Raw genomic sequence first — 14,755 nt, 5'->3', positions numbered from 1 at the left:
CAGGCCGGGGGCCTAGCTTGAGCGCGGGGCTGAGCAAGAAAAAGAAAAAAAGTTGGAAAAAGTAACCGGAAGAAAGTATGGAAAAAAGAAACCGAAAGGAAAAAGGTTGGTAAAAGCAAGGCACAAAGAGAGGCAAAAGCTTACCCGGAGGCGGTCGGCATCTGTTTGCCCTTGTGGCGCCTCTTGCCGCACTCTTTCCCTGCGACAACTTCCGTCCGGAAGCGTTTGCTGGGAGGGCTATCGCTCGAGCCGGCATCAGTTGCCGGGGCCTTCTTCTTCCTGAGTAGCGGAGAAAGCCTCTCCACAAACTCGTCGCCGGCCTCGGCTCGCAGGGGCGCGATGTGCTCATGGACCTGCGGTGGCACGCCTGTTGAGGGGGCGTCTACAGAGGAAAAACGACAAGAAATATGAGATACAGGGAAAGAGGAATCTACCTCATGCAAAGGGAGTTCATCAACGGAGCCAGGGGCTTCCGATGAGGATTTACCGGGACGCGAAACTTGAGTTCGGCCCATCTTGAGGTCGCCCCAGAGGATGTAGGGATCGGGATCAACCCGGTCCAAGGGACGTTTCTGGACGATGCCTCGTCGGTCCGATAGGATGCCCGGGAAGCGGTCCTTGGCCTGAGAACGGAGGAAAAGCAAGTTAATCACAATGCAAAAGTTACCGGTACGAGAACCCCGGATTGCGCAAACTCTTACTTCCTGAGTCGGAGGGTTGGTGGAGCTAAGAGGCCGGAGGCCCCACTCCCAATCAAATGGCATCGCAGTCTTGCAGATCTGCTTAGCCTTGCGGACTACATCCTTCTTGCTCAGAGGAAGGCCGGTAATCTTGGTGGGATCACCAGGGCCATACATCTCGCTCATCTTGTGCTGCCGGCGCTTGAGAGGAAGCACCCGGCGCGAGATAAACGTGCGGACGATATCGTCGGAGCAGATGTTGGTCTCCTTCCTCAATTTCTCCATGAAACGTACAACCCGGTTCGTTACGGAATCATTGGATCCGGGAAAGTATTTCCAGTTGGTTTGTCGGGGCGGCGCCGGGTCGTAAGCCGGTAAATCGATGAGATCCGCGGCGCCGTCGTTCTTCACGTAGAAGAAGGTCTCTTGCCATGCCCGGCATGACTCGAGACCGGTAAATTTAAAAAAGGGGCTCCCTTGACGGGAGCCGATAATGCAAGACCCGCATTGTACGGGGGGTTTGGGTTTAGGAATATCCTTGCCCTGAATGGAGTTAATCCGAAGAGCAAAGAAGCGAGCAAAGGTCTCGCGAGTGGGGCGGATGCCAATGTAAGCCTCCATAAAGGTGGCATAACAAGAAAGATAGAAGATGGCATTGCCAGGAAGATGGTGAGGTTGAAGTTTGTAGAAGTCAAGAAATCGGCGGAAGAAATCGGAAACAGGAAGGCCGAAGCCACGCTCAAAGTGAGCAAGAAAAACGACGTACTCACCGGGGTTGGGTACCGGTTCGATCTCGTCGCCAGGAAGCCGGCAGGAAACTCCTTCCGGTATCCTCCGAGACCGGTAAAGCCAGTCGATTTCATGTTGGGTGACGTCGGAGCCTTTCCAGGCTCCGCGTGTGATATGGGACAGATCGTGTCCAGAAGTCCGGCTGGAACTACCGGCCTCCTGATTCCTGCCGATATCTATTTCCATCTCGGCAAGTTCTGCGCTAAGCCCGTCAGATGATGTGGTTTGCTCGCTACTGGAGGAGGACCCGGAAAGAATCTCCTCACTAGACATTGGAATTTAACCGGAAAACCGTTTTCCCTGAATCTACCCTCGCGTGAAGATCTACGAGTAAGAAAAAAGGCAAAGAAAGAAAGGAAATAAATACGCTATCGACCCAAGATCTAGAGATGAAGAAAGAAGGGGTAAAAGCCAATCTAGCCTAACCTGAGGCGGCGGAGAAGCAGAGGAGGAAGTTCGCCGGTGCAGCGGGGCGCTCGAGGTCGCTGGAGAAGTGCGGTGACGGGCGGGCGAAGATGAACTCGATGAAGCACGAACACAGGGCCGCTGGAGCAACGCCGCGAGGAACCTCTGCGCGGCAAAGGCTTGGCGAGGTGCGGCGGCGGAGCTCCGGCGACGAACGACAAGGGCAAAGGCGTGAGGGGGCAAAGGCTTTCTGTGCGCGAAGAACTGAGGAAGTGCGAAGGAAAGAGAAGAAGGAGCAACTCCCCCATTTATAGGAGGAGGGCTTAGTGGGCTGGCAACTGCTGGGCCGCGGCGGTTCGCCTCGTGGGCCGCCACGTGGCGCGTCAATACACGCGCCAAGTAAAAAAGGCCACAAGCTCGCCGCACGGATCCGGAACCACAGGCAGGATCCGGTGTGCCGCATTTAATAAGGGCGCGGGAGCCGAAGGGAAGTGACCCCTGACACTGGCGCGGTCAGGTACAGTGCGCATGTCACTGACAGGCACAGTACCCGATAAATTCTCGACTTCGCCGAGGAGAGAGTAAATGTCTAAGATACCGGAGAATGAGATACCGGAGAAGACTTTGCAAAGAGAGAAAAGAAACAAGTGTGGCAAAGATGCCGGGAATAGAGCAGGCCTCCGGAAAGATTAAACCGGAATCTTAGGATATGAGAACCTGGCATGGTCTGTTGGATAGAATCCACCAGACTATACCAGCTTCGGGGACTAATGTTGGGGGGATGACCCCCGGTATGCCAAAGGCATGCCAAACCGGATGGTTTGTGCCATAAAGATACCGGTTTAATATTTATACCGGAGGTCGTAATTGAGATTTTGGCTAAGTAACGTGCTAGTGCGTAAGCTGTGATGCTATAGCCATAAACCTGTAAACTTGAAAAGAGCAATAAAGAGAAAGATCTAGAGCGGAGTTCATCCTTGTGTTCTTCCTCTTGTTTCGCTACCCTTGGTTGTGTTCTTGAGGAAAGCATCCGGAAGTTCATCCAATCGTATCACAAACCCTCCCCCGAATCCTCTAGCGCACATTCGGCCCCAACTCAAGCCATCCCATGGTATCTGCTCGTTCGCCACGACGACAATAAGCCTCGATAAGAAGTTATCTATTTCACTTTGTGCTTTTAGATCGCCAAGAAGGATCACAAGATGAAAAAGTCGCTCCAATGCATGGAAAAAGGTCTCCTGCTTGTAATTATTGTCCATTTGCAACCATCTTTTTCCCGCTTAGATAAAACATGGCAGGTCATTTGACCATGTTCTAATCAACAATTGTTTTATGTGGAAGTGCATCACCTATGTTGAAGGATGCCACGAGTCAGCATGATCCTTATACTTACAAGGAGGATGTAGAGTCCTAGTCCCTCTCACTCCCAAACAGCATGTTGACCATCACCCGGAGCATGTACACTAAGCACAAAAATGCATATCGAATGACATTATACTTCATATCAATTCTCCAAATATATACCGCCTCTTGGATGCTTCACATTTCATGGATCTCAAGGATGCTCATGGACTTTTCAATTTGTAGGCAGTACAACCGTCATGGACTTAAAGTGTTTCCATGTTTACTATTTCCGGTAGGAATAGATAGTTACTCCCTCCGTCTCAAAAAACTATTTGGTACATAGTGTTGTTTGTCATTAATACACTTTCTAATTCCTCGAATCTTTTTAACAATTTAAGACTGTACACCAACCCCTCTTTTAATGTCATGCATGCAAATTTCTGAAGATATTGTTCATTCATGTGTCTAGATGATAAAACACACAACCCACACACAACATTAAACCACCATGTGAACCCTTTTGCAGGTTGTAAAAAGGAAACACTACAAGAGGCATCATTGTATTGCTTTATACACACCCTATTCTACATCAAACATACGGGGAAAAAATGAGAGAGAAGAGGATCACCACACTCCCAACACTAGGCCACATAGGTCATATAGATTGTTTGAGAAAGATAGGGTATACACTATTCAAGAGTTCTTCCAGATTCCAAGATATATCCTATGATTTTCTGGTGTATGCTACAAAGGGACCTCTAATACTTCAACATGTTTCAGTGATGTTTGATGCATTGCTCTTTTGTTGGAAATGATGACCCATGTTTTACGTTTGCTGCAACCAAATAAGCTTTGTTGCACATGCTGTTTTTTATTTGTGGTAGGCCTTTGCTTGAAATGTTGCAACCTTTTTCACAACTTTATTGACGATGGTAAAAGTGGCTCCATACACACGTAAATACGGACGTGCTCCAGAGAATTTGTTGTGACAATCAAGCGTGGCAGTTCCACCACTTAAATAGATTTTCCACCTAGGCAGTGAACTGATTTCCCTCCAAAATCATATGGCGTTGGCCCATGTTAAAATCGACATAAAAGATTAACATTTGTAAGAAATAACTTTCTGTAGATTAGGTAAAGCAGACGAATGGCTGCTAAATACGGTAATAATAATAATAAGTATCATAAAATTACGCCGGCTGTAAAAAATGGAATTTAACTTTTTTTATACAAAATGTCGCGCGAGGTCGCTAATCACTCACGCTCGATCGAGATTCTCGTTCCCCATTCGCCCCCTCCCCATCTTCCACCTCTCGACCCATTTACCTCCGTGCACACCTCCACTCCCATCCATGGCGTCTCCCCCAAAACCCTAACCCCAGATTCCCAGAACAACCCAATCCCTCCTCCTCCTCCTACCAGGCCACACACCGCCACCGCGCCAGCGCCATGGACCACCACCACAAGCCCGGGCTGCGCGTGCGCCTCCGCGTCACCGCCGCGCGCCAGCGCGCGTGGCAGAAGTCCGCCTGCCGCAAGCCCCCGCGCCGCGACCCGGCGGACACCGTGCGGAAGTTCATGCGCCGCGAGATCGGCGGCGGCCACCGCCGGCCCCCGCGCCCCGCGGCCCCCTCCACCTCCGCCTTCTCCTGCCCCGAGAAGTTCCGCAACTTCCAGCTCCAGGTCTGCGCTCCCTCACCTCACTCATGGGATCCTCTCGGGGAGCCTAGTGGCGCTCTGGAAATTCACTTTTCCCTGCTGATCGGAGAAAAAATATTTGTGGCTAGGGTTTCTACGCTAGGGCTTCGAGCTGATGCTTGGTATCAAATGGCTACTATTAAATTGGTTGACCTGACGATGCTTATAACAAAGTGTGGATGTTGATAGATCTGGGAATTCTGTTAGAGAACATGAACTGCCAGTAACTCAAATGCCATGTCCCTAGTTTTCTGCACATAGGAAAAAATCGTTAGTGAGTGTAAGGATTTTCTGTTTCGAAATGAGGTTTTCTATTCTATCAGCAGTTAAGCACAGGGTTGTTGGTTGCGTTGGGATTCTTCGTAGCATGTTTTCTGTAGCAACTTGTGCAACTATTGGATACGTTAGGGTCATTGAAATCTGAAAGGGCTGAAAGTAACTTGCGGATGAGCTGTATAAATTTCCTGGAGTTGTTGACGTGTATTTACACAATATTGCTGCAAATCAGTATTAAATTTGAAAACCATGCTTGGTAGTTGCTACTCTTCATTTGTTTTTGTTTCCTGGTGCTTCTAGTTCTATGTGTAGTAGTTTTGAAATCCAGAGCGGTAAGTGAACCGTCAACATGTCTGTTTCAACGGTTGGATCGTCATGCCGTCCGGTTGGGCCATGGGTCATTAATGTCTGTTCTATTACCTGACCAGCTCACGAGTTCGAATGCTGGTTTTAGCAGCATATATAAAAGTTGGAGTTCGACACTATTTCCATAAAAAAGAGTTCTATTTTGTAACTTTTTTTTTCGTGAAAATGGCCACTGAGCTGAACCAGACCAGACCCATGCACCATTTCCAGTTCCTTGTCTGGTCTGGTATTTTAAACTACAGCTCATCCCTCAAGAGTTAAATGATGTGCCAATCATGAACAATGTTTAAAATATCATGCTAAATGGAATAGCGGCAGCCTCCTCCAAATGCTATACATGCTATATCGTGCTAATAGTGTGCTATATTTCAAATAGCGTTTAGAAGAATTAGCAAATATAGCCTAAAAATAAAGGATATAGTCCAAAAATGGCACAATGGTACATACGTATACAAACATAGTTCTCCAGTTTTCTAGAAGCCTAACATCAACATCCCACATGCAACAACATAGCATAAGTTACTTATTCAGAGCCATCAGCATTAGCGATGTCATCTTCTGATTCTGAAGAGAACCAGCAAATTGCAGTTCACCAAGAAAATACAGGAAGCAACTTCTTCCTAAGGAGGAGAACTTCGGTCTTTGGGCCAATAGGCTTGAAAAAAAATAGTGCGCTATTTTAAACCATGATCATGAACTGAATGAGCTGAAAAGGTGAATGAATACATAGGGAGAAGGGTTCCATGGCACCACAAAGATTGAACCATCTTATTTTATAGTCTTTTTTTGTTTTTCTATAATAAATCAAAATCAGATTAACTATTTTGTGCACAGATCTTCTCATAGCTAGTAACTTGAAGATCATAAATTAACTATTTAAAGAAAGTATATGCTTTTAATTTGGTTGTGCAGGAAGAATATGACACATATGACGATGGTATTGCCCAGCTGCCATTGCGGTGGAACAGAAGGAAGATTATTGAGATTGTTGCTGCAAGTGATTTAATATTTGTACTTGCCGAATCTGGTCTGTGTGGTGCATTTAGTCGGAGTAAGTCTCATTCTCTTGCACAAATCGGTTTGCTCTGTTATGTTATGTTCCTGATAAACCTTCTCATCATGTTGGCAGGAACAAATAAACACATATGCCATTTGAATATAAGTCCTGATGAAGTGATTAGGAGCTTGTTCTACAATAAAAACAACGACTCCCTTATCACTGTTTCAATGTATGAATCAGAACGTTTCGTTTCGCTGAAGTGCAGAACAACTCCGATAGAGTAAGATACCTTTCCCATTTCTTCTTAAGCTAGTTTATGTATTCCAATTTTTTTTTGTGCAAAACTGCTGATCTTTATTTCTACAGCATTTTGATCTTTTCTGTGTTTGCGCAAAAGTTGCCAATGGCCTTGAGTTTGGGCATGAAAAGCTTTTATCACTTCTTTCCTATCTGTCACAGCCTATAGATGTGATCAATTTGGTAGCTCATTTTAGCCTTTCTTCGTATTTGCTTAGACTTATTTATCTTTTCTCCTCCTGCAATTGCATTTTAGGTACATCAGGAGAGGCCAGCTACATGACGGATTTCCTTTATTCGAATCCGAATCACTGAAATATCCTGGATTTGTTGAGTTTGATGATGTTAATGGAAAAGTATTAACTTTTTCAGCACATGATAGGTAAGTTACATTTTTTTTTGCTTTGCATTGCAGTTTGGCAGTAGTCATATATTCATATGTTGAATTGATTAAAAGTTCCTTCTTTGCAGTACCTACAAAGTTTTTGATCTGAAGAATTACAAGTTTCTGTATTCTATATGCGATAAGGACATCCAGGAGATTAAGATAAGGTTTGGTTGTTGCTGATTACTTATGGTATCCATCTTTGACCTAGAAGATAGTTCATGGCTTGTTCTTACATTCACAAATTGTCTTTTACCAGCCCTGGAATCATGCTTGTGATATACCAGAAGGCAACTAATCATGTTCCACTAATGATTGTGTCAATCGAGGATGGAAAACCACTGAAAACCTTCACTCAATTACTGCATCGAAACAGAAAGGTTGACTTCATTGAGCAGTTCAATGAAAAACTTCTTGTGAAGCAGGACAAGGAAAACCTACAGATTATCGATGTATGTTGCTATTATTTTGTCTACTTGTGGCAGAGCAACATTTAGGCCTTAATTTTGAGCTAATGCCTTCTTTGGCAACGAACTTTGAGCTAACTTTGGTCTCTGGCCAGGTCAGAAACTCTGATCTGATTGAGGTGAACAAAACAGAATTCATGACCCCTTCAGCATTCATCTTCCTGTACGAAAACAATCTATTCCTGACATTCTGCAATAGAACGGTCGCTGCTTGGAATTTCCGTGGAGAGCTTGTTACATCGTTCGATGACCATGAGTTGTGGCATCCCAACTGCAACACCAACAATATATACATCACTGCCGACCAGGACCTGATCATCTCATACTGTAAAGTTTCAAGAGGTGTTACGGACGATGCTGAAGGTGGATGTGGGGAAGGTAACAACTTCACTGTGCATTTGTTTTTCTTACATGCTAAGCGACACGTTGTACCTGTTTCTATAACTTGACTGAATCTCATCCTCAGCTCCCCCCATGGGGTCAATCAACATGAGCAACATTTTCACGGGGAAGTGCATCGCAAAGATCTCTGCCCTCGACCCTAATCTTGTGATCGCTCCTCGAAGACCAGGCGACAGCAGCAGGTCTATCGTCCGGAGCACCGTCGCCGAAGCCCTGGAGGACATTACTGCACTCTTCTACGACGAGGACCGCAACGAGATTTACACGGGGAATGGCAGAGGCCTGGTCCATGTGTGGTCTAATTGATCAATCTCTCTGCCTCCCCCACACCCCCAATCTTGTGTACATAGGTACCTCCTGTACCTGGTATTTCATTCACTGTCACATACCAATTGTAATGACCGCCTGGTCTGACGATAGTGGGATTGATTCTACCTGGATTTATCTTCTGATACAACATTATTAGAATAATCTGAGTGTAGATTTCGCTGACCTCAGAATCAGCCTTAGCAGAATTTATCTTCTGAAAATGTGAAGTTTTCCTCCGGTGGACCCTGTTTGTTGTGTGATATCTGTGATCTCAGTAGTGTTGTCTTGCACTTAGCTGTTAGCTATATCAAGTTGCTGTATGGAGGGAGAATCAGCTGTGGCATTTGCTATAGTGCGTAGTGTAACAACAATTATTGTCAATGTGTCTGCTGCCAAGTCAAGCCCATCTTTCTCATATGCAATTGGATTAGTGGCATGATTGCAAGCTACCCAAACAATTCTTTTGTAAAATCTGAAACACTAATCTACGTATGTACTCTTTTCTTGGCGTGAACCATTGTTTATTACAGTCTTAAAGCTATTGATGATGTAAGCCTTGCAAGGCACTGCAGTGTGCAGTGGACATGTTGCTTTTCTGGCGCATTTGCACCGGATGCTTGTGTTAATTAATTACCCCTGTGTTAAATCTGCTAGTACTACTATCATATGCAAAAGTTGTGTGATCTTAAGATTGTCAGCTTTCACAGCATCCTGTGGAAGTAATGCACACCCAGACGACTGATATAGTCCAGTGAGCGTGCATACTTGCTGTAAGTTCATTTCTTTTCAGATGTTGGCGTGCAATGTTTGCTTAGATTTTCCTTTAGTTCTGTTTCTGGTGTACTTGCAAACTGAGATTTTAAACAAACAAGAACTCTAGTACCACTGTACCAGTAGTAGATTAGTTGGTGCACTAGTGTAGTAGTAGCACAACTTTGCCAAGCTAGTCCATGCTCCGGCAGTGGCAAGTCTTCCCCTCATTCCTCTGGGAGCAGCGACCACGGCGATGGCTGATGCGACGCCTCTCCTCGCCGGCCTCCTGGACGAGATCATCATCTGGGAGATCCTCGTCCGCCTCTCCCCAAACTCCCTCCTCCGCTGCCGCTCCGTCAGCCGCTCCTGGCGCCGCGCCACCTCCACCCGCAGCTTCCTGCAGGCCAACCACGGCCGCCAGCCCGCGCTCCCCATCATCTTCATCAACCGTAGCATCCTCGCGTTCGACCACCGGGGCGACGCCGACGGGCAGCAGCTCCACACCGTCGCCCACCTCGACGAGCTCGTGTACCTGCAGGCCTCCTGCGACGGCCTCCTCGTCCTCTTCATGTATGGCACGGCCGACACCCGCTTCTCCATCTGCAACCCGGCCACTCGCCAGCACGCGCCCTTCGGGACGGCGACGAACCTGAACGTCATGGGGATGTACGCGCACCGCCCTACCGGCGAGTACCGGCTACTGCTGCTGCATCGGAGGACCTAGAGGAGGTGGACGTTCGCGGATCCCCGACAAGAAATCGTCTGCTGCGTCCTCGCGCTGGGCTCCGACCAGCCACCAAGGTACGTCGGGTGGCCGGACACTGCTCCGCCCTGCTTCGATCCGCCTGCACTCGTCCATGGTGTTGTATTGTGATCCAAATTTATATACTAAAGGGAAGCTAACTTCTGACGAGCGGAGCGAGACCCGGTACGGTATGCATGTGGTTGAAACTGGAATCGATCTGCATGTCCAAAGATCTAACCAGTAAAATGCACGTGAAGATGAAGTTGTTCTCGCACAAGCTGCAAGGAGGTGCGTTAATGTTGAGTCACCTATCGATCTTTAGAGAGATCGTTTCTGATTTGCTGTCCATGGAGGTAAAGTATGATGATGAGGATCTCGCTCTTATACTGTTAGTCTCGTTGCCTAATTCTTTTGCGAATTTTCGAGAAACCTTGTTATACAGTCGTGATGAACTAACCCTTGCCGAAGTTTATGAGGCCCTCCAGCAGAGGGAAAAGATGAAATCTATGGTGCATGCAGAGGGTTCGTCATCTAAGGAAGAAGCACTACATGTTCGAGGGAGGACCGAGAACAGAAACAACAACTACAACAACTACAACAGAGATAAGAGCAAGACCGACATAGATCGCTCAAAGTCCAAGGGACGAGATGGTAAGTTCTGCAAGTATTGTAAGAAAACTAGCTACAATATTGATGATTGCTGTAAGTTGCATAATAAAGAGAAAATAAACGGTACTTACCAACCGAAAAAAAATCTGAGGGTGATGGTAATGCTGCTGTTGTTTCGAGTGATAATTCTGATGGCGATTGCCTAGTTGTGTCTCTGGTAATGATGAGTGGATCTTTGATTTTGCATGTTCGTTTCATATTTGTTGTAACAAAGACTGGTTCAGTTCTTATGAGTTTGTGCAGAGTGGAGATGTTGTGCGTATGGGAGATAACAACCCACGTGAGATCGTGGGCATTGGCTCCGTTCAGATCAAGATGCATGATGGCATGACACGCACTCTGACAGATGTGAGACACATACCTGGCATGGCCAGAAATCTGATCTCTCTCTCAGTACCCTTGATGTTGATGGGTACAAACACTCCGGTTCTCGCGGAGTTCTGAAGGTATCAAAAGGTTCTCTCGTTCACATGATTGGTGATATGAATTCTGTAAAATTATATGTTCTTAGAGGTAGCACTTTGTCTGGTATTGCTGCTGCTGTTATTACTGATGAACCTGGTAAAACTAATCTGTGGCATATGCGTCTTGGACATATGAGTGAACATGGCATAGCAGAATTGCACAGAAGAGACCTGCTAGATGGCTGCAATTTGAGTAAGTTCGAGTTCTGTGAGCACTGCATTTTTGGTAAGCATAAAAGAGTTAAATTCAATGCTTCCGCTCATACCACTAAAGGGATTCTAGATTATGTGCATGCTGATGTGTGGGGACCTTCCCGCAAGACTTCTCTTGGTGGTGCAAATTACATGCTTACTACCATAGATGATTACTCCAGAAAAGTGTGGCCATTCTTTCTGAAACATAAATCTGATGTGTTTGATGCTTTTAGAAAGTGGAAAGTTATGGTAGAGAAGCAAGCAGAAAAGAAAGTTAAATTGCTTCGTACTGACAATGGCATGGAGTTTTGTTCTACTATCTTTAATGATTATTGCAGCGATGAAGACATTGTCAGGAACCACACCATCCCATACACTCCTCAATAGAATGGTGTGGCGGAGAGGATGAACAGAATCATCATCTCTAAGGCTCGCTGCGTGTTGTCTGGTGCTGGTATGCATAGACGTTTTTGGGCTGAAGCAGCCTCCACCGCTTGTTACTTGATAAACAGGTCACCTTGCATTCCGCTTGATAAGAAAACTCCTATTGAGGTATGGTCTGGTTCACCTGCTGATTATTCACAGTTGAGAGTTTTCGGTTGCACTGCTTATGCTCATATTGATAATGGAAAGTTAGAGCCTAGAGTTGTTAAGTGTGTGTTTCTTGGTTATGGTTCAGGAGTTAAGGCATACAAGTTATGGAATCCTGAAACTAAGAAAGTTTTGCATAGCAGGAATGTAGTCTTTAATGAGACTGTCATGTTTTATAAGAGTTCATCTACAGATGTTACAGATGCTGTTGATTTTTCTGATAATTCTGATGATGAACAATAGAGGATTAGCGTGCAGGTGGAGCACGTGGAGGAGAAAGAAAATGATGTTGCTGAAATTGATAACATTGTTGTTCAGCACTCACCACCTGTTTTGCAGCAAACAAATAGTTCCATTGCTGCTGATAGACCTAGACGTAATAAAAGGTCCACGTCCTCGTTTAATTGAAGAATGTAATCTTGTTCACCATGCTTTGAGTTGTGCTGAACAGGTGGAGCATGATACTGAACTTTCTACATATACTGAGGCCGTTGCATCCGTTGACCGCGTGAAGTGGATTTCTTCTATGCAAGAGGAGATGCAATCGCTTGACAAGAATGATACATGGGATGTTGTGCCCTTTCCTAAACAAAAGAAGGTTGTCCGCTGTAAGTGGATATTTAAAAGAAAGGAAGGTTTGTCTCCTAATGAGCCTCCAAGGTTTAAGGCAAGGTTAGTAGCAAAGGTTTCAGCCAAATTCTAGGTATTGATTATAATGATGTATTCTCTCCGGTTGTGAAGCATAGTTCCATTCGTGCATTCTTTGGTATTGTGGCTATGCATGATCTTGAGCTTGAGCATCTAGATGTGAAGACTGCTTTTCTGCACGGTGAGCTTGAGGAGGAGATATACATGGACCAACCTGAAGGGTTTGTTGTGCCTGGAAAGGAGGATCTTGTTTGCAAGTTGAAGATGTCCTTTTATGATCTGAAACAGTCTCCAAGACAGTGGTACAAAAGATTTGATTCATTTATGCTTGCACATGAGTTTAAGAGATCTAAGTATTATAGCTGTGTTTATATCAAGTATGTTAATGGATCACCAATATACTTGCTATTATATGTTGATGATATGTTGATTGCTGCCAAGAGCAAGAAAGAGATCACTACTTTAAAGTCACAGTTAAGTAGTTAGTTTGAGATGAAGGATCTTGGTGCTGCTAAGAAAATACTAGGTATGGAAATTACAAGAGACATAAAATCTAGTGTGTTATTTCTTAGTCAACAATATTACATTCAGAAAGTCCTAGTTCTGAGGAAGATATTGAGTACATTTCACGAGTTCCATATTCTAGTGTTGTTGGTTCCTTGATGTATGCCATGGTTTGTTCTCGTCCTGATTTATCATATGCTATGAGTTTGGTCAGTCGATACATGGCTGATCCTGGTAAAGAACATTGGAAAGTTGTTCAGTGGATTTTCAGGTACCTTCGTGGCACATCCAAATTAAAGCTTGCTTAAAGTTTGGCAAGACCGATGAGGGACTCGTAGGCTATATGGATTCAGATTTTGCTGCCGATTTGGATAAGAGAAGATCCCTGACAGGTTATATGTTCACTGTTGGTGGATGTGCTGTGAGTTGGAAGGCAACGTTACAATCTGTTGTTGTCCAATCTACGACCGAAGCAGAATATATAGCAATTAATGAAGTTTGCAAAGAGTCTGTTTGGTTGAAAGGTTTGTATGCTGAGCTTTGTGGAGATGATTCTTGCATTAACTTGTTTTCTGACAGTCAAAGTGCAATATACCTTACTAAAGATCAAATGTTTCATGAGAGGACAAAGCACATTGATATCAAGTACCATTATGTTCGCGACATTGTTGCTCAAGGTAAACTGAAGATATGGAAGATAAGTACTCATGATAATCCTGCTGATATGATGACAAAGCCAGTTCCTGTTTCCAAGTTTGAACTTTGCTCGAGCTTGGTTGGTATAACTGTTTAGCCCAAGTGGCTGTTGGCGCCAGCAAGTGTTTTTCTTTGTTGTTCAGGAGATTGTTGAAGTTCATGCTACAAGATGGAATTTGCCTCAAGGTGGAGTTTGTTGTACTGTGATCCAAATTCATATACTAAAGGGAGGCTAACTTCTGACGAGCGGAGCGAGGCCCGTCGCTGAAAGCTTGGGCCGAAGCTGATTGAAGAGCAGTATAAGCCGCTGGGATCAATGAAGCTGATTGAAGAGCAATTGTCCTTGCTGGAGATGCCGCCCTCGCAGCAATCAAAGGTGAGGGTTGTGGCAAAATGGCAGAGACCTCCGGCTGGATGGTCTATGGTTAATACTGATGGTTCTCTCAATTGTAGAACGGGCGAAGCTGGTTCAGGCTATGTCATTCGCAACGATTTAGCGGAATTTGTAGAGGCAGGGTGTCGGAAGCATGGTTATGTGGATGATCCTCTGCTCAGGGAGCTACTGGCGTGTCGGGATGGCCTGGAGGCGGCGGTGAGACCTGGGTTCCCCAAGCTTATCATCCAAACTGATTGTACCTCGGTTGTGGACATGTGGACGGAAGAAAAGGAGCCAAGATTTTTGGGGGCTCACATTATAAAGGAAATGAAGCTCTTATGCAACTCTTTCCAGGAGGTCAAGCTTCTTCATATCGGCAGAGAAGAAAATAAAGCTGCACATTGTTGTGCTAGAGAAGCTTTAAGCGTAGTTAGTTCTATTCGCTTTGATGTAACTCCTAGATTTCTGACTGAAGTGATTCAGTCCGAATGTAACCTCTGTCCCGTTTAATAAAGTAGTGGATTACGATAAAAAAAACATTACACTATTTTAGTGACATGGCATGACAATTAATGAAGAAAGAGGTGAGGTGGTAACTAGCTATGTTACCATAACATCACACACTCAAAGATAAGATGAGTCTACTATATAATAAATAACACAACGTATGAAACCACATCTAAATTACTACCCACT

At 45.2% G+C, this 14,755-nt stretch overlaps 2 protein-coding genes across 2 annotated transcripts; both read left to right on the top strand.

The window, feature by feature from the left end:
* The first annotated feature begins 4,485 nt into the window (after positions 1-4,485).
* LOC139829761 (uncharacterized) lies at positions 4,486-8,654 on the top strand. The gene is made up of 8 exons (XM_051336228.2): positions 4,486-4,901; positions 6,471-6,609; positions 6,688-6,838; positions 7,112-7,237; positions 7,327-7,407; positions 7,500-7,692; positions 7,803-8,085; positions 8,174-8,654. The coding sequence occupies exons 1-8, from the start codon at positions 4,668-4,670 to the stop codon at positions 8,413-8,415; spliced, it is 1,449 nt and encodes a 482-aa protein (XP_051192188.1). The 5' UTR covers positions 4,486-4,667; the 3' UTR covers positions 8,416-8,654.
* Positions 8,655-13,999: 5,345 nt separating this feature from the next.
* Positions 14,000-14,569, top strand: LOC139832666 (uncharacterized). The gene has a single exon (XM_071822476.1). The coding sequence runs from the start codon at positions 14,000-14,002 to the stop codon at positions 14,567-14,569; it is 570 nt and encodes a 189-aa protein (XP_071678577.1).
* The last annotated feature ends 186 nt before the right edge of the window (positions 14,570-14,755 follow it).

Source organism: Lolium perenne, chromosome 6 (genome assembly GCF_019359855.2).
Source record: "Lolium perenne isolate Kyuss_39 chromosome 6, Kyuss_2.0, whole genome shotgun sequence".
Classification (NCBI taxonomy): Eukaryota; Viridiplantae; Streptophyta; class Magnoliopsida; order Poales; family Poaceae; genus Lolium; species Lolium perenne.
The sequence above is the reverse complement of the archived record's forward strand: the minus strand, read 5'-3'. Positions and strand labels throughout refer to the sequence as shown.